The sequence below is a fragment of the Doryrhamphus excisus genome, chromosome 14 (assembly GCF_030265055.1).
Source record: "Doryrhamphus excisus isolate RoL2022-K1 chromosome 14, RoL_Dexc_1.0, whole genome shotgun sequence".
In the NCBI taxonomy this organism is placed as follows: domain Eukaryota; kingdom Metazoa; phylum Chordata; class Actinopteri; order Syngnathiformes; family Syngnathidae; genus Doryrhamphus; species Doryrhamphus excisus.
Window position 1 is genome coordinate 20,247,991 of NC_080479.1, and position 23,551 is coordinate 20,271,541.

Below are 23,551 nucleotides of genomic sequence, written 5' to 3' on the forward strand. Positions count from 1 at the left end.
GCGGAAGTCGCACACCTGGAAGCAAGTAGCAAAGGATGTGAAAGTACAAAAGTGGTAAGTGACAAACTTTTTGTCTGGCAGACTGAGCCCTGATGCCGTTATTGTTGGCATTATTATTCAGATTTATTGTTGGGTTATGTTTGTGAAGAAGACTACAAATGTTTTGAATTGTATTATATTTGTGTGTGTATTTACGGCAATTAACAGCCAACGTGGCGGCCATGTTTCACCAAGATTGTCGGGGGCGGCATTTGTCCTTTCGGTTATAAGTTGGTTTCTTTTTTATGTTAATTTTAACGTGATACCACTTCCAAAGAAAGTGTAAAATAAGTTTTCGTCACCAGATTGGCAGTCTTGTCGCCACAAGATGGCGGCATTGCGTCACGATATGCGGAAGTGCTTTTATGGCCAACAAGATGGTGGCGTGTTGTCACATGCTGCACGAGTGCGTTTCACGGCGCTTTCAAGGTAGCTGCCCTTGCCATCAATAATACTTTTTTCCAGATACACAGTGAAACTAAAACATATAATTTCATTTATTATGGTTCAGGTTAAAATAGGACTATAAGCTAGCAGTGTATGTTAATTATAATTTAGCATTCCCTTTAAACCAGTATCAAAACATAACAGTTACCTCGCTTTGCCTGCCAGGGGTGTAAATTGTGATGGGCGACAGGTCTTCCTTCGTTTTACTTTCCACATGCACCCACAATGAACTCCCAGCTTCAATCAATAAAAATTGGTCAATAAAAACATCAGATTTTTTATACCAGGTCCGGGGCGCACTGCCCAAACCCCAGAACATGAATACAAACAACAAATGCCAGTGGTCAATTACAGTTCTTTTTATTGCCAAAAAACTCATAAACTCTTTTTTCTTTTCATGTTCTTATTGACGAGCGTCTTTGTTTGCCTTGTGTTCCACATTGGAATAATAAGATGCTATTTTATAGCATCCTGCTTATCCTATTTTCCTACTGATTCTGTTAGTATGGGTTGTGTTTTAGTAAGGACATTTTTCATTCTCAACTACGCCGCTTTTAAACACAACACCTAGTAACAAGTGCAGGCGGCACGCCTCTGAGCAAGGCACTCAGCCATCTCGGAGCGCACCCCATTAGTGCTTCTCCCGGATCCCAACGCGGCCCCCGGTGGGCGGATGTGCAGCAAAGGCTTCTCAGGCCATCAATGCTGCTGAGTTCGGAGGTCCCGGATGACACGGATGACCTGGAGGTCAAGAGGTCGGAGGGCAACGAGCCCTTGCGGAGTTCCTCTTTTGAGCGAAGGGCGCGTGTCTCGCTAATTGATGACGTGAAAGGCAGGTCTCTGGCACGTGAAAACCACCTTAGACTGGCGTGAAGTACAGGAAGGAGTTACTTATTTGATTTGATTCCAATGAATATACCCAGCAGAGGAGCTGAAGATGACCTTCACTGGTGGAAGCACAAAGTAGGAACCCATGGACAACTAGACCCCCCCCCCCCCCTTTACTACCAGCCCTACTGGGATTGGTCCCCGCTGGAAGCTTTTAGCCAGGACAAGCTTATAGCGATGATGATTGTTCCTTAACGTGTGACCCGGGGGCCACTGATGATCGGTTCTTCATTCAGTTGGGCTGCTGGTCCTGATGACCCTTTACTGCAGCTTCTTGTTTGCCTTTTTATACCCGTCCTATTCCGTCCTATACCGTCCTATTCCGTCCTATACCGTCCTATTCCATCCTATACTGTCCTATTCCATCTTATACCGTCCTATACCGTCCTATTCCATCCTATACTGTCCTATTCCATCTTATACCCGTCCTATTCCGTCCTATACCGTCCTATTCCATCCTATACCGTCCTATTCCATCTTATACCGTCCTATTCCATCTTATACCCGTCCTATTCCATCTTATACCGTCCTATTCCATCCTATACCGTCCTATTCCATCTTATACCGTCCTATTCCATCCTATACCGTCCTATTCCATCCTATACCGTCCTATTCCATCTTATACCGTCCTATTCCATCCTATACCGTCCTATTCCATCTTATACCCGTCCTATTCCATCTTATACCCGTCCTATTCCATCTTATACCATCCTATTCCATCCTATACCGTCCTATTCCATCCTATACCGTCCTATTCCGTCTTATACCGTCCTATTCCATCTTATACCCATCCTATTCCATCCTATACCGTCCTATTCCATCTTATTCCGTCCTATACCGTCCTATTCCATCCTATACCGCCCTATTCCATCTTATACCGTCCTATTCCATCCTATACCGCCCTATTCCATCCTATACCGTCCTATTCCATCCTATACCGTCCTATTCCATCTTATACCGTCCTATTCCATCCTATACCGTCCTATTCCATCCTATACCGTCCTATTCCATCTTATACCGTCCTATTCCATCTTATACCGTCCTATTCCATCCTATACCGTCCTATTCCATCCTATACCGCCCTATTCCATCTTATACCGTCCTATTCCGTCCTATACCGTCCTATTCCATCTTATACTGTCCTATTCCATCTTATACCGTCCTATTCCATCCTATACCGTCCTATTCCATCTTATACCGTCCTATTCCATCTTATACCGTCCTATTCCATCCTATACCGTCCTATTCCATCTTATACCGTCCTATTCCATCTTATACCGTCCTATTCCATCTTATACCGTCCTATTCCATCTTATACCGTCCTATTCCATCCTATACCGTCCTATTCCATCTTATACCGTCCTATTCCATCCTATACCGTCCTATTCCATCTTATACCGTCCTATTCCATCCTATACCGTCCTATTCCATCTTATACCGTCCTATTCCATCTTATACCGTCCTATTCCATCTTATACCGTCCTATTCCATCCTATACCGTCCTATTCCATCTTATACCGTCCTATTCCATCTTATACCGTCCTATTCCATCCTATACCGTCCTATTCCATCTTATACCGTCCTATTCCATCTTATACCGTCCTATCTTGTCCCATCCCGGAAAAATGGAACCACAATTAGTTGTGCAAACCGCTTTCACTTTCACTTCAGTCACTTCAAGCATACCCAGACACCCACACACACACAGACATGCGTCCAGACGTCTAGTGAACACTTTCCCACACCAGCCCTCCCACACCAGCCCTCCCACACCAGCCCTCCCCCCCCACAGTGTTTGAAGGGCCTCCTCCGTGTCTCCTTTTTCTTTGTGTCTGCTCCGTGTGACCCGGCCTTTTTGTGCGTCTAATGAAGTCAAACCCTCCAGCGTGCCGTCACGTCCTCACGGCTGATTTTGGTGTCCTCGTCTGGATATTGTTGGGCCATCGCTCTCTCAGCTTTGTGGGAAACCTTCAGGGGCGGCCGGCAGACAGTCGGAGGGGGGAGTAGATGACTCCCAGCATTCCCACGCATTCCCGGCTCAGCAGTACGAGTACGCACACTTCTTTCTGCCACCACGGGCGACACACTTCCACCTCATGATCGACTTCCCGGCGACCCTTTTAGCAATGAGCCCTGACCTCTGACCTCTCCTGAAAGGAGGCCAGGAGGTCAACCACGCTTTGTTCACCTCAAAGGAACGAAGCGTTATGGAGCATACCAAGTCAACTCATACTTTAGAGTAACCAGTGTACAGCTTGCATAGCTTGCTAGCCGCATAGAAAACCACTGACTGGAGTCCAAAGTCAGCATCTAGTTCACCATGAACCTTCAGACCGGACTGTGGGAAGTCCATATCATTGCTTATTGATCGTCCCCCTGGTTACATGGTGTCCATGAATCAGGGACATCCGTTTGGGTTAAACCCGCCCGCGGACCCCTGCTCCCTCCACAGCCGCCGCACATCGGGGAGGACAATGTGTGGCTTGTCTGAGCCCCCCCCCCAAAATAAGCCTCACCCAGGAGTACCAAGGAGGCCCTCTCACTATTGACGTCTGACGGTCCCACGGCGCATCGCCTTGTGTATCTGTTCTACGTGGTTTTGAAGAGAGACGGGCAGCAGTTGTGAGTCGCCAAGTCCACCTTCCGCATTCAAGTACGTCTTCCTGTCCCGCCATCATCCTCTTCGTTAGCTGGAGTGGTGCAGGCACGCGATGGGATGGGATTCTTGTTACTTTTGGTTATGTAGCTTTATGAAGAATGTACGCCACTCACACAGCTAGATAACCAAAGGTAACAGACAACCCCTGCCCCCCCCCCCCCCCCCACACACACACACACCACCTGCGATGGGGAAGAAGGAAAACATGTTACTGTTACTAAATCACTGATTGCTTGTATTTGTCCTCTTTTAGCCAGGAAGGGGGATGAGACGGGATGGATGGATGGATGGAAGGAAGGAAGCGTGACATCACTAACTGCTCCTTTTGCAAGAAGGTGGTATTTACTCATTGGTTTTCTTTTGTGAGCTTAGAACAGGGGTGGGCAAACTACGGCCCGGGGGCCACATCCGGCCCGCCAAGTGTTTGAATACGGCCCGCCCGTTCTTTCCAAAGTATTTAATTTAAAGTCAACATATTATTATTATTATTATTTTATATAAATAATATAAAATAATAATAACAAATAATATAAAATAATACTACATTTATTATTATTAATTTATAACGCACTTTAAATAATAATAATAAAAATAATAAAATAATAATAGAAAATAATAACAATATCAAATAATACATTTATTCTTATTATAAATTTATAACGCACTTTACATCAAATAAATTATTTTAAAGTGCACATATAGCAGATTACATAACACTTTAACAGATACAATAATTTTGTTATTTGATGTGGTCTGTTATTTACAAAGTGCACCTGAAAAAAGGGACACAGGCACATAATAATAATAATAACAATACAAATAATAATAACAAATAATAATAATATAAATAATAATACATTTATTATTATACATTTATAACGCACTTTACATCAAATAAATGATCTCAAAGTGCCCATAAAGCAGATTTCATGACACTTTTACAGATACAATAATTCCAGCTGGACTGTTACATATAAAATATCGAGTCTGCCCCCCCCCCCCCCCCCCCCCCCCCCCGTCAATTTTGTTAAATCAATGCGGCCCGCCAGTCAAAAAGTTTGCCCACCCCTGGCTTAGAAAGTGTTTATGTTTATTGTCTGCATGCTTGGACACCCGCCATCGGCCCCCCAGCAAAGAGAAAACGTAGAAAAGGAAAAAGTCTTACTGTGAGATGAGAGCCTCCACCAGCCTGGTCTGGAAATCCCATCCATCCAGACCGCACGCAGCGTCCGCCCCCCTCTCCGGCCCCCCGGGGTAAGACGTCATCCTGTGGTGGTCTCTCTCAGAGTGCACCGACACCTCGTTTGTCCAAAATCATATATGCTGTCTCAGGCCACGCCCACGTGTCCTCTTCCTCCTCCTGCCAGACGTTTGATACTAGGCAGGAAAAGCCAAAGTTCTTCCTGTAAAAGTTTCGTTTTTACAGGGTGTGCATGAAACCATCATTTAGCTGGATTTCTTTATCCTGCCATCACCTTCGTCCATCGTTTCCTCCCAAAAAATGTCAGTTTTCACTAAGATCTGTTGGTGGACATAACTTCAAGACAACACACGGCCAAGTCTGATTGCACATGTGGACATCTAGGTGGGTGGATATATACGAAGGAGACGTCTTGTCCTAATTAGCATCATAATCACAATCTGTGTGTGTGTGTGTGTGTGTGTGTGTGTGTGTGTGTGTGTGTAGGTACGTTGCTGTGACATTCACACGCAAGAAAGTTTGACCTGGCCACGTCATGTCTGTCTAGACCACGTCAACGATCGGGGAAATCCCACCAAGGATGCAAATCACCTCCTCACACAGGTACATACACACACATACACAGGTACACACACATACAGGTACATAGGCACATATACAGGTCCATACGCGCATATACAGGTACATATACAGGTACATATACAGGTCCATACACATTTATAGAGGTCCATACACACACTATTACTATTACTTTGCCTAAAGCAGGTTAGTCAGTCATGTAGACGTTGTGTTCTTATATATCTTAAATATATACAAGATATATCTTATATCCGGTACAGTACGTGAGAATGAAGGAGCTAATGTATCTCATTTGAACTAGATGTGGTGTGTGTGTATATCCAGACCTGAAAGCTTGCTGATTCAACTACTATCAAAATAATATGTGTACGTTAATCACGTTCGTCAAAGAGAAATAAACGAGTGTAGGTTTCATCCAGCACAATGCTACCATCGTGTGGACGATTCGTGCATTGCTTGAAATACTGTTGGGCTGTTTACCGCCCTCACCTGGCCAAAGTGTGTAAAACAGCGACTTCGACGGTTCGAAATGTGTTTTTTTTTTCATATATGAATACAGCAGCATTAGTTTAATAATGATTAGTAGCACGAATTGGTGTGATGAAGATGCTTAGTGAAGGTGGTGGCGCCCCCTAGTGGCCTCCCAGGCCATGCAAAAAAGGTTGTTTTATGCTGGTGTTTGGATCACAACCTTCAGCACATACAGACGTGGCATTAGATAAACGGATTTGTGTATATTAAGCCTATGTATGTTTTTATTGTGCTGAGCTCCTTGTATGTAAACTTACTTACTGTTGTTGTACTTTGTAACAAAGAGTGATGTTGTAGCTAGTGTGACGTATAGCTATACCGGCCTATACTGCATCTCTTTCACATTTGTACACTTACATTTATGATCTCGTTGCACAACAGATACGCAGGCATCGGTAGTATTAATAAATATTGTATTGTTTTCTCTTTTCAACTTTAAATTGTGGTTATTTTATTGTTTGTAGTATTGTGTTAGTAAATATGGCTGCTGTAGCAAAGGATGAATAACCGATCAGTCTCAAATGTCCACTTAGTGCAGTGTTATGATGCGTCTAGAACGCCCGGTGGCGTTGACAGGGACAATTTGGACGTCAAATGCCCACCGTTCAAGTCTTGAGAAGCGTCCATAGATGTGTTGTGTAACAGGCACGGCAAACAAATGAGCTAGCGGCGTCTAGCCCCGCACGGCCGGGTTAGACTGACATTTTGCCCACATGCAAAAATAATGCAAAAGGTAAATACTGTGTGGCGGAGGGATACAAACACTAAGGCACACAACATGGCCGTCACCTCAGTCATGTCCTCTCCATGTGAACCGGCCCATCGTGGCGTAATGCAAGTCGATAGGGCAAACTGGCGTACACCTCGGCTTCCCATTGGCTCGTGGATGTGCCACTCACAGTCTGATGTCAATGACGTAGCTCGTACGCTGGCTTCACTGTATCGCCTTGGTGGACAGTATAGTGACTTCAAAAATGAAATGGAATAAAATGTCGCGGATTCTTTCAGACCGAGACGCCACTTTAGCGTAATTTAGTCGATGGTTATTTATTGAGAAGTATATCACTCGGAACCGGCGTTGGCAGACGTATCTTTGGGGTTTTTCTCGGCTATATTTCCTATATTTCAGGGTAAGTGGAGTGATACATTTCCTTCCTGACCCCCCCCCCCCCCTCCTCCCTCGACACCGGGGCTTGCTTGATGATTTCAACCAATTTAAATCTTTAACAACATGAACAATATCTAAACACGCAATTGGCAACAAAAGACTGCTGTAATGTCGATGGAAATGGTTTGTGATTCGAAGTAAAGTAGTGCGTGCTAATGCTCAGCCAGCCGAGTGGTGAGGAAGGTAATGGCTGTCGACCGGGCTCCTTACCAAGACTAATGTCTAATGGCTTCACTCCAGTGGACTGGCCTTTTTTTTTACTAACATTCGCCTTAAACGCCATGTTGCTGTGCTTTGGACCGATTTACACGGTTAGTAAGCTTCCCAGCTGCTGTCAAAAAGCACACTGCGTGTGTGTATGTGATACCTGCCTGGCGCCAGCGGGCCTGCTTGGCTCCCATCCGTCAAAGGACCCAAGGAGCAGACCCGCTGGGTCTACACCAGACCCTTTACACCTCCACTTGGTCTACCACCAAATACCAAATAACGTCTCTTGTTGGCTTGCACACGAAAACGCATTTTGGCCACAGCTCATCCAGCTGCATTGATGCCCTTGAGGTTTCACAGGGGGGGAAAAATCAGGAATATTTACCCGTATTGGTCTGGATGAATGTCTATCCTGTCATAGATTACGTTTGGAATCAGGAATATTTACCCGTATTGGTCTGGTTGAATGTCTATCCTGTCATAGATGACGTTTGGAATCAGGAATATTTATCCGTATTGCTCTGGTTGAATGTCTATCCTGTCATAGATGACGTTTGGAGTTGCTTTTGTCTTCTGCGTTCTTCTGGAGACAAACCAGTTCTGACCCCCCAGGCACCCTAGGGGAGCAAATATGTACATTGTGCACATTTGGCTCGTGATTGTCAATATGAGTGAGTTTTGTATGAAATGTGTTTGTCTGTGATGTGGATGTACGCATGTGCTCTTTTCCCTCGGGATCAATCTGGTCCCATCAACTCATTCCAAGCGGACATTTAGCGTAATATTCATCTAGCGTAATAGAATCCCATGCATACCTAATAAAGCTAAGGATGTATCGTGACCAGTCAGACTTGTGATGTTTTGGTACCCGAGGCTAAAGAGTCCAAATCAGTGTTGATCAATGATTGATGGAGTTAAGCTAGGCTGTCTTCGGGAACATTTTGGCATCTGACGGTCAAAAGTGTAAGGTAATTTGAAGGGGTGGCTGGGTGAACCAAAGCACCCATGGAATAAATGGTCAAATTGTGGGCTGCTATTAACATCACAGCACATCATAGCACTCCCCCTAATAGCGTGCCCCTAGAGAGGCTATGATTGGCCATTTGTTACCATGTTATCTGGCTATGATGTCAACTTAAAGCCACTTACAATCATCCCACTCATGGATTCCAGTTTATCTGGCCGGGGGCACATATTAGATCTCCAAGGGTCTTTGAGGAAATCCCCATCGGTCCCCTTTGGTTAAGTCAAAGAGCGGTTGCAAGCCAAGGGCATTCGTCAATGCAGAAGTGAAAACGGACAACTGCAAGTCCATCTAATGCCACATTTCATTGGCTAATACCTCATCCGCTAAAGGTCACTTCCACTAATGACCCGACTCTAAATCAGACGCTTGATTGCTCCCTCCTTCATCAGGCCTGCAGGAGCATCACTTGCTTGATTTAACCAACATGGATGACGGACATGTCTACCCTCTTCAAACAACGAGGAACAATGGTGCTTGCTTCTGGGTGCCAACCTTCAGAACGCCAGGCTGCGGCCTCCTTCCTGCACGGCCCAATCAGTCCGCCGGCGAGCTTCTAATTGAGCCATCATCGCCTTGAGGGGAGGGGAGAGGACGGCATGAACGTGTCAATTCCACTAACGAGGGGGCAGCCATGCAGAGGGCAACCGGCCTGGCAGCGCTGAAGCCGTCCTAGCAGCTAATCAGAGGTTGTCTTTCTATGAAGCTTTATCAGCTGGAATACGTGATTGTCGTCCTCGAGGCAGGGTGACGTTGGTCGGAGGAGTTTAGAGCTGATCACCCATAGCAGGCAGCATCTTCACGTATCTCATTTAATCAACTGCAGGAAGACTGCATGGACTAAGTCATGTTCTACTTGTTGGGTTGTGGAAGAGGCAATGGATCACGACGACGCCATTACGGCCCCGTCCACACGGGAACCCTCCCACGACCTCATAGTTCTTTTTTAGCCGGTTCAAAGATATTTGCATGCAACACCGAGGGCATTTGGTCGTATTTTATGCTTTCAGTGTCTCATCCGCACGGAAACAACCTTCTGGCTTCCAGTGTGGGAAATGTGGAGATCATTTCCACACTGCGGTTTCGGCTGTCGACCCAAAAACCAGTTGCCGTGTCCAGACGTTCCCGTTTCCGTGTGGATGAGAGGCTGGAACCATAAACACTTGAAAAGGTTTTGGTGTGGCTTGCCCTGTGGACCTCTGGAAGGTCCCACACCTTTTTAAAGCAGTTGTCCCACGGGACGTCTCCAGAATAGATGGACCCAGCAGTGTAAACACACTGTATGGTGCCATGTCACAAGTGTAAAAAGAAGTGAATGGCTGTGCTAACAACCCAACACTCGCTTCAGAACTTTGATCATTCCAACTGCGGAACGGTCTGGTCTCTTCTGGAATATGTAAAAGACAGAGTTGATCTCATCTGATGGGAAGAATGGAATGTTAGAAGGATAGCCGAATGGGAGCATGAAGATTTGCGGAGTGGAGAATCTAACTCTCGGTGTTCAATTGGCTACCGTCTGGTCTGGCCCGGGGGCCGGGGGCCCGAGATAATGTCAAGGAATGATTATTTGCCCCATTTGTCTTTGCTCAGGTTCACCCCAACACAAGTTTGAACAACATTGTAACACTTGACATGTGGAGAAGGCAGTTGCCAGGCAACCGAGTGCCGTAATTAGCAAGTTGCAGCGCAGATCCTTCCTGCCTCCGTATTCACCTCGGTGCTAATGGGCTGGTGTTTGGAGCAGCACGTGAGTATGTTGTAGACATCGGCTGAATGTTTAACGTCAACACCTTGTCTCCCGCAGCGACATCTCCTCAGCGGCCTCCACCAACGCTTGACATCCACCCCGCCAGAGAATGTGTGCGCGCCGCTGCCCTCCGTTGCCTTCCTCTTTCTGAGTGTTGTCGGGGCTGACGTGGGAGAAAAGAGACCTTGCGGGCTGCACTGAGAAGCACTTCTTTATTTTGTACTTGACAAGCTGACTGCCGCAAAGCATCATGGGTAGGAAAAAGATCCAGATCCAGCGGATCACAGATGAAAGAAACAAACAAGTGAGTATCAACTTCTTGTGGGGGTTGCTATGCCAAAATGGGAAAGCTCGGACCTTTTTTAACTCCACAAATGATTTGGAGCGCATGAGAAATTAGAAACGCAGCTCTCCGTGGCCACCCTTTATTAACAACACAGCAGCGACAACCACTGTTGCAATACCAGCATTCATGCCGCAACAACAGCTGAGTAGCAGCAGAGGTAGATGAAGATGCTCGTGATACTTCAAGTGCTGATCCTCCCACCTTTGTCTGCATCCCAACTTTGACCTTCCTGCCCTTTTACCCCCATGTTGTGTCGCAGGAAGTAGCAGAGCACCTCCACACTGTAACTACATGGGGCTTTTACCCTTCCTGCCCTTTTACCTCCATGTTGTGTTGCAGGAAGTAGCAGAGCACCGCCACACTGTAACTACATGGGGCTTTTACCCTTCCTGCCCTTTTACCTCCATGTTGCGTTGCAGGAAGTAGCAGAGCACCGCCACACTAACTAAAGCAAGTCCCTCGTGGACTATTTAAGCTCCACAGAGGCAGTGTGCAGAGGTCAGGGAGGGGGTTTTGCAGTGTCCAGTTTCATCCCAGTTCCCGCCACTTGAATGCTCTGCATGTTTGACACCATGCACTTGTGCCAGCAGCTGTGGGTGAACATCAAACGCACACAGATTGCCAACTTCATGCCACCATGAGAGTGTTTGGTCCCACACGTCCAGCTTGAAGGTCCTTTTTAACCATTCTTCTGACCATACCTGTCTACATTTGCATTTGAACATACGGGGGTTTTGGGCACCACTGCCCTCACGCATTGTGTAGCTCAAGCAAGGATCTTGGCCCCTGCGGTCTGGAGAGGATGGAAGTTAAAATGCATTTCACAGGAAACTATTGAAATGAGTTTACTCGTAAAAGCGTGAGGGCTGACGGGTATGATTATGATTCTTCCTAGGTGACGTTCACAAAGCGGAAGTTTGGCCTGATGAAGAAAGCCTACGAGCTGAGCGTGCTGTGCGACTGCGAGATCGCTCTGATCATCTTCAACCACGCCAACAAGCTGTTCCAGTACGCCAGCACCGACATGGACAAGGTCCTGCTCAAGTACACCGAGTACAACGAACCCCACGAGAGCCGCACCAATGCAGACATCATCGAGGTAAAGTTGGGCCTTGGAGTACACGTCTTTGGAATCTGGCCCATCATCCTCAAACCCTGTGTGAGACACCAACACACGTCTTTCTCTTTCTGGGACTAAAGATGTGGAGACGCAAAGAGGGAGGTAATTGATGCATGAAATGGGACGCAGCTATCCCACCTAGAATGGAAAAAGCTCCACAGAGCACCAACGAGGCTCCGTGTCCATCATGTGATCTGCATATGAAGCACATGGTTATTATTGTTCTTATCAGCATATTTACGCCCGAGGACTACTTGGTGGCGTAGTGACACCTGGCTAGCCGCTAGCTTGATGCCTCAGGCCGCTAACCAAAGGTATTGGAGCTTCCTTTCTGTGTTTTACGTTCTATGTGAAATCCATGCATCTTATCAACGTAGCTCAGGGGTGGGCAAACTACGGCCCGGGGGCCACATCCGGCCCGCCAAGTGTTTGAATACGGCCCGCCCAATCTTTCCAAAGTATTTCATTTAAACTCAACATACAACCTGGCATCATGGCCTGAGCCAACCTTTTGATGGTTGTATCGATTTCGTTATTTGACATGGTCTGTTGTTTACAAAGTGCTCCTGAAAAAAGAGACACAAGCACATAATAATAATAAAAATTAAAATAATAATTATTATATTATTATTATAACTATTATGATTATTATATTTATTATATTAATGCTAATTATTATATTAATTATATATTATAATATTGTTATATTTGCATATTTTACATAATAATAATATAATAATTATTATTTTATTTTTATTTTAATTATAATTTATTATTTTTAAAATATTTAAATATAAAATAATAAATAATAATAGCAGATTGCATGACAATTTTACAGATACAATAATATCAGGTGGACTGTTACGTGTAAAATATATAGTCTGCCCCCCCCCCCGGAAATTTTGTTATATCAATGCGGCCCGCGAGTCAAAAAGTTTGCCCACCCCTGACGTAGCTGTTACTACACGCATGGATACAAAACCTTGCCAGACGTGTTTCAATGGTGGGCTTTGTAGGCAGAATAGGCGTCCAATGAATTAGCCGCCTCTTTTCATCCCTTTTTCCATCTTTGGAAGGCAGAGAAAAGAGCAGATGTGTGTGGTTGTCTCTCAGAAGGATTGTGGAAGACACAATGACTCCACAGGAGTGAGTAGAAACGTGTCCTCCTCATTGGCGTCCATTTTGCTTGTGTAGACGTTGAGAAAGAAAGGCTTCAATGGCTGCGACAGTCCGGAGCCTGATGGCGAAGACTCCATCGATCAGAGCCCCCTCAATGACGACAAGTTCCGTAAGACCACAGAGGACCTGGATGTTCTCTACAAACGCTACGGAGTACGTCTTGAATGCATCATTTCCTCTTTGCGTGCGTTCCAAGCATCAAACGTGTTTCCTTCCAAACCTCGCAGCAGTCCACAGCCCCGCCGCAGACCTTCTCCATGCCCGTCACCGTGCAGGCGTCCAATCCCAGCACGCTGCAATTCAGTAACCCCGGCAACGCGCTGGTAACTACCTCCTACGTGACGTCGTCGTCGCTCACAGACAGCCACCTCCTGTCGCCACAGCAACCGGCTCCTCTGAGGAACACCGTGTCTCCTGGGTTGCCGCAGCGACCGGCCAGCGCAGGTGAGCCGACAGATGGACAGAGCGTGCGGGAAAAGTCCCGATAGCACGCTGTTGGTGACCATCTCTTCATTCCGTTCGCCAGGCGCACTTCTTGGGGGGGACCTGAGTAATTCCAATGGAGGCTGTCCCAGTCCAGTCCGTGAGTACTTCTTTATCTGCCCTTCACCTCTTGGACTTGAAATAGTTGAACAGTCGTCAGTTTCAAATGTACTGCAATGCTAATGAAGGATTTAAAAATGGCCTCAGGATTCCAAAATAAATAGGGTTGGATTTGGATAGAGTAGATGTAGCACAGACGGGCTCCTAGCCAGACACCGGACTTGGACAAAGGAAGGGGGTGTGGCTGAAATGTCGTGAAAGCAGCTAGACCAGGGGTGGGCAAACTACGGCCCGGGGGCCACATGCGGCCCACCGAATGTTTGAATCCGGCCCGCCAGTTGCTTTTAAGTATTTCAACTTTTAACATACCAGCTGGCAACATGACTTTCAAGTCGGATGTCTTAGTCAGTAAAAGAAATAAATAAATACATCGTAGTTTGATGTGGTCTGATGTTTAAAGTGCTCCTGAAAAAAAGGAAACAAGAACATATAGCTGATAGTATGACAATTAAAATTAGACAAATAATTCAAGGCATAAAATTATTAAAATTATTAAAATTATTAAAATTATTAAAATTATTAAAATTATTAAAATTATTAAAATTATTAAAATTATTAAAATTATTAAAATTATTAAAATTATTAAAATTATTATTTTTTAAAAAAAATATTAAAATGATTAAAATTATTAATTTTTAAAAAATATATTAAAATTATTAAAATTATTAAAATTATTAAAATTATTAAAATTATAAGCGTAAAATCATGTGTGTTAAATATATGTTCTGGCCCCCGCACAATTTTGTTAACTCAATGCGGCCCATGAGTCAAAAAGTTTGCCCACCCCTGAGCTAGACCCTGAACTACTGGACTAGACTGGCACAGTGCCATTTAGTTTCATCATTCTTATACCCCAAGACTCCATACAGGCGCAGGTCCATATCGCCCTGCCCTACCATGAAAGATAAGGAGAGACATCTGCTTTCATGAGGAACATTGGGGGCGAGTAGAGTTTTGTGATCACGTCCAGCAGATGTCCAAACGTAATGTAAATGTAAACACAGAGAAGGTTCGAGGTCCACATTGACAAACTAGTCACCGTACTGGTGTAAAGTTCTGGAAATTAGCTTCTATGTACACGCACGTTGCTGTGATTGGACAAGGTCACAAGGTCAGGCATCTTTGACAAACCCTGACTGACTGGTCTACATTCCCCTCCGCCCAGCTAACGGCTACACCAGCGCCAGGGCTTCCCCGGGCCTCCTCAGTGTATCCAACGGCAGCAGCCTGGGCAAAGTCGCCCCGGCCAAGTCTCCGCCCCCGCCTTCCAGCCCCCAGATGGCCAGCAACCGCAAGCCGGACCTGCGAGTCATCACCTCTCAGGGCGGAAAGAGCCTGATGCAGATGGTGAGCCGCTGACATTTCTAAACGTGAAGGTGACCTTGCTTGACTTCCATCAAGAGTCCTTGGTCTGCATTCTTGACTGTTGCTAGCATATTTTCTAGCTAGTCACGAGCCACGCCCACTCTGCTGTAGTTTTGACATTGGACGGCCTTAAATAAGTTGTAACCTTCTTTGTACCGCCTTTACAGACAGAGGATGAGCTGGAATTGGTAAACGAGGTGAATACTAGCCCCCCCTCCCCACCCCCGCATGACTGGACGGTTATTATCTCGTGGCTTGTTGTTGTTTCTCAGGATGCTCCTCTGTGTGACTGCATGCGGTTCATTACAGCCTTGGTGGAAAGACTGTCTTCTAATGTGGCCCTTATCTATACATCTAGATCTAGATCTCTACACAGTATGGGGGGGCTTCAAGCACAACACCTAATGGACCCCCATTTATCACACCACAGCATCACATCCTATGATAGCCTTTTTAAGTAGACTTTTACATGTGACCACTATTATTACTCAAAAAATATATCAAATATCAAGGTGCCCCCCCCCCACATTAGATTGCAGGTAGTGCCATCAAAGCAAGTGAGCATGAAATAATGCAAAGCACGGCATGCATGCGGCGTGGAAGAGAAGGCGCCGAGGCGGGCATCGACTGTATTCCATCACTTCCAGCACCAAGTGTTGGTGGTGGGGAGATCCCTACCCACTCCACATGGGCACCCATTTTCACCCTCCACCCAGGAACGTTGTCTGCTGCTACATGAAAGGCATGTCTTCATGGAGTGAATTGGAGCCAAAGCCCCACACGGGAAGTCAAAGTGGCTATGCTAGCATGTCTTCCAAAGCATTTGCAGCCCAAGCTGTAGGGGGCGCCACATATGTCATCTATGCATATGACCGGCCTTTTCATGTACAGTGTGCTCCACACAACAAGAGCCAATTGTTCATGAGGAACGCCACACCACCCAGCACCTCATCATCGTCATCCAGTGTTTGCCGCTGCAAATGTATACAACACTTGGCTCTAACGGGTGGGGGGGTTCTACTTTGACAGAACGCCCAGCGGCTGGCAGCCGGCACCCAGGTGGCCCAAACCCTGACCACGCCCGTGGTGTCAGTGGCCACGCCCAGCCTCCTGGCGCAGGGGCTGCCCTTCTCCGCCATGCCCACAGCGTACAACACAGGTGGGCTGACGCCACGTCCGGTCAGCGGCATGCTGGGACGGCGTGGCAGTAAACCCTTCCTTCTTTGTCTGCAGAGTACCAGCTGACGAGCGCGGACCTCACTGCGCTACACGCCCTGGCGTCTCCCGGCGGCTTGTTGCCCAGCAGCGTGGCGACGTGGCAACCGCAGCAGGCCGTCTCCCAGCAACCGCAGCAACAGCAGCAAACGCCACAGCTCAATCTCGCATCGCTCAGCAACTTGGTGTAAGTGGTCTTTGTCCCCCCCCCCCACTGCTGGCATGGTGCTCATTTCACCTTTCCTCTCCGGCATCTCACCATTCCACACGACAAGGTTGGACCCGGTGTTCGCTTTCCTTCTTAACCCGCTCCAGACAAGATCTGGGCCGACTTTTGTTAGCGCCTTCTCCTTGAAGTGTGTTCTCTCCTCTTATCCACAGCATGTGGGGCGTGGACAAACAGAGCAGCGAGCTGACTAGCCAGGTGTCCAGTCTGGCTGCCAACCTGAGGTGTGTCTGTGTCTGTGTGTCACATGTCGCCCTCTTGTGTCTGGGGCCACATCACGCCCTGAAGACAAGTATTGCACATACACACCAGACGCTTTGTTAGCTGCATCATCTCATGGCCCTTTTTTTGGGGGAGGGCGGGGGGCTTCCTGATGCAACCCCCTCCCTTAGCCAGGCTCGGGACCGCTACCACATGTCCCTGGTGGCATTCAGTCCACTTAGCGATGCAGTCTGTTCACAACTTCATCATTTCCAGCAGCTTGTACACTTGAGGAACGTCATGTTTCTTAAATGTAACACACACACACACACAATAGTACGTATGCACACTATGTGGCTTTTCCACTTCATTCATTTTGTCATCCACAAACACACACATCTCTTATGTCTGGTTTTCCATCCATGCTGTGGGCGTGTAGTAACAGCTACATTGATGATAAGATGCATGGATAGAACATAGAACATAGAACGTAGAACGTAGAACATAGAAAGGAAGCTCCAATATGTAGCCTTGCCTTTGGTTAGCAGCCTGAGGCATTGGGAGCCGCTGCGTGCTCAAGCTAGTGGCTAGCCGCTAGCCTGCCGGTGGCCAGGTGTCGCTACGCCACCAACGTAGTTCCTGGGCGTAACGACGCTGATAACAATGTGCTTCATACGCGGATCACATGATGGCGCCATCACGTGCATCGCTGGCTGCCTCGTTTTATGTCCTCTTTTTCATCATGTCTGACGTAGGGATTATCTTACTGGATTTAAGACGCGAACTGGCCTGCGAGCCACAGATGGAACACAGACGTTAGCGGTTGTGTCCAGGCATAGTTGCATGTATTGGATGGCGTTAGCTTGTGCAGGTGTACCCAATGGAGGAGGCATTTCACACACAGGGTCCCTGTGGGCGTTGTTAGTGTTTTGTCAGGAAGACGAGGAAGCAGGCGATGTCGCGGTGTGTACAGCAGACGAGAGAAGTCAGGCATTATTGCAGTCAGCAATGTCCGTCCACACAGGCCTCCAACCTTCTCTTTTCTCCCCACAGTCTCAGCTCTCCGTCCAACCTGCTCTTGGGTAGAGATGAGTGGTTGGGCCGGTACTGTATCCCACTTCCTTTCTCCTGTGTGCTATTGGCTGAACCCGCCCCTTCCTCAGCATGCGCGTGTGTGCGTGTGTGCGTATGTAGTCCCTGGTTTTCATGGTTAGTTCATGGCCATCCGTTCACGCTGAAGTGCTTGCAGGTTCTGGAAGTGAATGCCAACCACCTCACTCATCCATTGGATGTTCCCAAAATGTGGACTTGAACAAACCAAGGTGCTGAATGACAACCATGGCATGTTTGCCACTGCCATGAAAAGCTTAGCGCCACCTGTGGCCAATCAGTGCAAGCACGGTGGAACGTCTTTGAGGTTCTTTAAGGACACCTTGACTGTAAAGAAGACATACAACAACTGTCTTCATGACAAAAGCTAAGCCCTTTTTCAACGTCCTTGTCATAGACTTAGACGCTAGAGGAGAAGTCAGTAGAAGTCAACTACTTCTAGTCCAACGTGCACATAATTCTTTGTAGTAAAGTACGTGTGACCTGCTCACATTGTAGTTTCCTCCATGGTTTGATGTTTGGACTACACCTAGCCCAACATCTTGGCTAGCACCCCCAGAGAATACACCTAGCCCAACATCTTGGCTAGCACCCCCAGAGAATACACCTAGCCCAACATCTTGGCTAGCACCCCCAGAGAATACACCTAGCCCAACATCTTGGCTAGCACCCCCAGAGAATACACCTAGCCCAAGCCTGTGGCTCTAGAGCAGGGGTGGGCAAACTACGGCCCGGGGGCCACATCCGGCCCGCCAAGTGTTTGAATACGGTCCGTCCGTTCTTTCCAAAGTATTTCATTTAAACTCAACATACGAACTGGCATCATGGCCTGAGCCAACCTTTTGATGGTTTTATCAATTTTGTTATTTGATGTGGTCTGTTGTTTACAAAGTGCTCCTGAAAAAAGGGACACAAACGTAATGATGATAATAATAATAATAATAATAAATTTTAAAATATTTAAATATAAAATATTTAAATATAAAATATTTAAATATAAAATATTTAAATAAAAATATTTAAATATAAAATATTTAAATAAAAATATTTAAATATAAAATATTTAAATAAAAATATAAAATAATAAATCATAATAGCAGATTGCATGACACTTTTACAGATACAATAATACCAGGTGGACTGTTGCGTGTAAAATATATAGTCTGCCCCCCTAACCCTAACACCCCCCCCCCCAAACCTTAAACCATATTAGGAAAGCAGGAAGTGATAAAATTATTATGTCATTGTAGGGTCACATCACCTCGAACTTCGGTACGAGGTACATTATTTAAAAAAAAAACAAAAAAAAACCTTAAACTGTATTATGGAAAGCAGGAAGTGAACAAATGTAACAGTTACTGATTGTAAAAGTACCAGATGGAGGGGTAGGATTTAATAAGCTTTGCTTCTTCCTACTCCTTTTGGACATGTGGAACTGTGAACTGATTATGTGATGCATTCAATTGGAATCTGATGCATGTTCAAATGAAATTAAACCATTACCATTACTATAGAAAGCAACTGGCGGGCCGGATTCAAACGCTTAGTGGGCCGCATGTGGCCCCCGGGCCATAGTTTGCCCACCCCTGCTCTAGAGTCTTGGCTAGCACCCCCAGAGAATACACCTAGCCCAATCCTTCCCCCACAGGAAGTAGATCATCCATATGTTGCCATATGCATGCATGTTCAGCACCTTGGCATGTTTGTTCCACAGAATAATGGCATGAACAGACCTCTTCTCAGTCATCCAGTCTCTTTTTTTCTGGGTGGGTGTAGGCGGGGCCGCTAGCATACACACAGAGTGTAACCTAGTAGAAATGAAATGAGTAGAGCCATTCTGGTCCGGTCTAAGGATGGAAGATGGACGTAAAAGAGGTAGTCCACATGATGGGATGGGAGGTAGCTTTCCAGATGTTTTGGTCGAGAACGAAGCTTTCACTTCCGGAACCTTGCTCTTTGTCTGCTGCTGTCAGCATCAGGGTCCCTGAATGCATCACACGGCTTCTCCATGTTGACTGTGTTGGGAGATGCGAGCGAGTCTGCTGACTGTCATGTGTTGCCGTCCTCAGGCCTGTGACGCACATACCTCAAGGTGCCATGTTGACGGTCAACACCAGCGCCGGCGTGAGCATCAAGTCGGAGCCCGTGTCGCCCGGCCGGGACCGCAGCACCCCCTGCCCTCCTCCGGCGCCGCCTCCTTCCTCTGCCACGCCGTCCTCCGCCGCACTGACCGCACCGCCGCAGTACCCGGGATCCCTGCTGTGCCTGGAGCCCCCGACCGGACGCTCGCCCGCAGACAGCGTGAGCAGCAACGCCAGCTCCTTCGAAGGCAGCGATCGCGAAGACACAGGCGGCGGCGGCGCTAGTATCGGAACTACTGCCGCTACAGGAAATGTCGGACCGGGCCGCTCTGACTTCAGCCCCTCGCCGGAGCTCCTCAGGGCGCCCACCGAAGCGGAGCAAGAAGGGGGCAACGTCAAGCGAATGAGATTAGACGCCTGGGTCACATAGAGGGACGGGGGCGGGGGGGACGCCCCCTCATGGAGAAGGTTTGAACGACACTTAAACACCACACACACTCACACGACACGTCCACTTCCTTGGCCCCATGAACCAATCGGTGGAGAGGCCACACCCCTCCCGTCACTCCCACAGAAGCTTCACGTGTTGGCGCCGAGGCTCCGACACGCCATCGCCATCGCCATCGCCACCTCCTTTGCTAGCTGCGGCCTCACTTGTAGGAACTTTGTATAAAAGCTCCCTCGTAGCTTCATGTCCGCTCTGCCGCCCCCGCTAGACCCCCCCGGTTCCTAGAGGAACACTTTCTAGATTTCTACGTCTTCATTCGGCCACCGTGGCTTTTTGGCTTGACGCGTGTGTTTGTACATAGAGTATAGCCGCTAGCTAGCCCCCAGAAACTAAGCAATGTGTTGACTCAGTGGATCTGTTCACCTGAACTCCTCCTCCTCCTCCTCCTCCTCCTCTTCTAATTCTTCTTCTACCGCAGCGTGTCACTAGGTGGCCACGGCGTGTTGCTCACTCTTTAGGTTGCTACACAATCACGCACGGAGACTTTAGCGGGATGCACGCGTCACGTCTTCATATTCACTCTTGGTACTTCCTTCTTCACGCATCTCAGCTGTGTGTGTGTGTGTGTGTGTGTGTGTGTGTGTACACGTTCTACAGATGATGTCTACTCTCCCAAAACACACGGTCGCTAGACTGTTAGTAAGCCCCGCCCCTTTGGTGGTCACACGGAACGGTGACACGAGTAACTTTTTGTAATATGACCTTTCTAGCAGCTACTAGCTAAAACGGAGGGAAGCTCAGACTGTTACTTCATGACAACGCAACCCCCCTTCAGCTTTTACACTTGGATGAGCCCGAGCCAGGCCGGGCCAGACCAGACCAGACCAGGATGGAGAATGGCAGCTAGGATGATCACGTAGTGCCGTGAAGGTTAGGATGTTAAGAATGCATGATGGACGCTTGGACACGTTGGTGCTTTGTAGGGCATCAACATGCGTCCCTGGTCCTCCATGGGCTAAGGTTAGCTTGGGAAGCTACATCAGCGTGCTACGTTCCTGAGAAGATGTTACGTCACGCTCCTCAGCTTGGTCTTTTTTGTTTGCCTTCTGGATCCTTGGCGCATCCCTGGCTTCTTCCCGTGCCGTCCTTCCTCCTTGATGATGTTTGGGAATGGAGGTAGTGGAGCTGTGGAGGAATAGTTTCAGCCCCAGAACTTGGACCATCTGAAACATAGACGGGATGGCATCTGTAGCGTCATTAGCCCATCCTGGGAAGAACCACCACCAGGCTGGCATCCTTGGTTTTCCTTTCCCACGCTAAGCCCCCCCAAGCGCTTGTTTGTCCCACGCCCATCTTTCAGATTTTCATCTGAGGAAGGGAGAAAAGCAACCCAACGTGTGGAAAGACAGTCGCTCCTCCGATATCCTCCATGTTTGATTTCTACCTGAGCCTTTTTTAGCCCTTTGATTAGCACATCAACATTTCACTGGAATGCTGCTTTTTTGTACAGATGATCAATCAGTGGTTAGCATGTAGGCCACACGGCCACGACATGGGCCCACTCGGCCATCTCTGTGTGGAGTTTGCATGTTCTTTTCTCCGGGTACCCCCCCCCCCCCCCCCATTCCAAAAACATGCTAGCTGCATTGTCCACTCCAAATTGTCCATAGGTGTCCATGAATGTGGGTGGGAATGGTTGTTGGTCTGTATGTGCCCTGGGATTGGCTGTACCCCGCCTCTCACCCACAGCTGGGATAGGCTCCAGCATACCCCACCATAGTGAGGATAAGCGGCATAGAAAATGGATGGACGGTCAAAGTAGGCCAAATTGCTCCGTAGACATCATGTGACTGTCTGTGTCTAAAGCTTGTATTGCTCTCGTTGGTCACGTGACCAATCCCGTTTGTCGTCTCGTACGTCGCATCCCGTACGGATGCTTTGATGGGATTGGTGGCTGTGTGGGCGCCAACGTGTGGACCTTGGCTTGTCAGGACGTCTTTCACCGCTCGCTTTGGCTTCCTCCTTCCACAAGATGGCGCTAATGTTGCTTTTCTCCCAGCCTCCTCACAGACCTTTTCCAGTCTCCTCCCAGACTTTTTCCAGTCTCCTCCCAGACCTTTTCCAGTCTCCTCCCAGACCTTTTCCAGTCTCCTCCCAGACTTTTTCCAGTCTCCTCCCAGTCTCCTCCCAGACCTTTTCCAGTCTCCTCCCAGACTTTTTCCAGTCTCCTCCCAGACCTTTTCCAGTCTCCTCCCAGACTTTTTCCAGTCTCCTCCCAGACCTTTTCCAGTCTCCTCCCAGACCTTTTCCAGTCTCCTCCTAGACTTTTTCCAGTCTCCTCTCAGCCTTTTTCCAGTTTCCTCTCAGTCTCCTCCAAGTCTCTTTCCAGCCTCCTCCCAGTCTCCTCTCAGCCTTCTCCCAGTCTCCTCCCAGCCTCCTTCCAGCCTTTTTCCAGTCTCCTCCCAGCCTTTTCCCAGCCTCCTTCCAGCCTTTTTCCAGTCTCCTCCCAGCCTTTTCCCAGTCTCCTCCCAGCCTTTTCCCAGTCTCCTCCCAGCCTTTTCCCACTCTCCTCTCAGCCTCCTCCCAGCCTTTTCCCACTCTCCTCTCAGCCTCCTCCCAGCCTTTTCCCAGTCTCCTCTCAGCCTCCTCCCAGCCTTTTCCCAGTCTCCTCTCAGCCTCCTCCCAGCCTTTTCCCAGTCTCCTCTCAGCCTCCTCCCAGCCTTTTCCCAGTCTCCTCCCAGCCTTTTCCCAGTCTCCTCCCAGCTTCCTGCAGCCCAATTTGAAGGAAGGCCTGTCATCTTGTTGAGTGTTGACCCAGCCATGTCTATCCGGCCCCCATGTTTGGAATGTGGACTTGTTAACCCGGTGCAGTGTAAAGTGTACATCCTTGGCATCCACTTCCTTTCCAAGCATCATCTGCCACGGATCGGTCACACGCCCCCCCCCCCCCCCCCCCCGCCCCCCCCCCCCCGCGCTCACCGACAATCTAAGTAGGCTCGTGTAGGTTGTGTTGTTTTGCTTTGACAAGTTGAGCGTTGAATTTGGTGGAGTTGAGCCGACGTCTTGACTTCCCGACTCCTCTTCTCACCCCACGGCTTTCCTTTTGCCCGACAGGACGAGGCGGTCGCTATCGGCAATGCAATAAAAGGACGTACGGTGACAATGCT

General features: G+C 47.8%; 1 protein-coding gene across 9 annotated transcripts; it reads left to right on the forward strand.

Annotated features, from left to right (window-relative positions):
- LOC131101427 (myocyte-specific enhancer factor 2D homolog) lies at positions 1–23,322 on the forward strand. 9 transcript variants are annotated; one of them, XM_058046566.1, is made up of 18 exons: positions 1–54; positions 4,287–4,368; positions 5,165–5,287; positions 5,460–5,618; positions 5,721–5,837; positions 10,334–10,490; positions 10,548–10,794; positions 11,732–11,935; positions 13,151–13,288; positions 13,363–13,579; positions 13,662–13,718; positions 14,904–15,085; positions 15,271–15,300; positions 16,133–16,262; positions 16,337–16,505; positions 16,700–16,768; positions 17,799–17,849; positions 19,925–20,370. In XM_058046566.1, exons 7-18 carry the CDS (start codon positions 10,741–10,743, stop codon positions 20,364–20,366), a joined length of 1,743 nt encoding a protein of 580 aa, XP_057902549.1. In that variant the 5' UTR covers positions 1–54; positions 4,287–4,368; positions 5,165–5,287; positions 5,460–5,618; positions 5,721–5,837; positions 10,334–10,490; positions 10,548–10,740; the 3' UTR covers positions 20,367–20,370. The 9 variants fall into 9 exon arrangements, with proteins under 9 accessions (XP_057902549.1, XP_057902550.1, XP_057902548.1 ...); XM_058046567.1 differs by lacking the exons at positions 1–54; positions 4,287–4,368; positions 5,165–5,287; positions 5,460–5,618; positions 5,721–5,837 and adding an exon at positions 7,052–7,474; XM_058046565.1 differs by lacking the exons at positions 1–54; positions 4,287–4,368; positions 5,165–5,287; ... (1 more) ...; positions 5,721–5,837; positions 10,334–10,490 and adding an exon at positions 7,052–7,474.
- Positions 23,323–23,551: the final 229 nt, after the last annotated feature.

Coding starts and splice junctions, on each gene's coding strand:
- LOC131101427 (XM_058046566.1), top strand. CDS start 10,741: ATGGGTAGGAAAAAGATCCAGATCCAGCGGATCACAGATGAAAGAAAC. Junction 11,936..13,150: donor CCAATGCAGACATCATCGAG/GTAAAGTTGGGC, acceptor TTGCTTGTGTAG/ACGTTGAGAAAGAAAGGCTT. Junction 13,580..13,661: donor GCAGCGACCGGCCAGCGCAG/GTGAGCCGACAG, acceptor TCCGTTCGCCAG/GCGCACTTCTTGGGGGGGAC.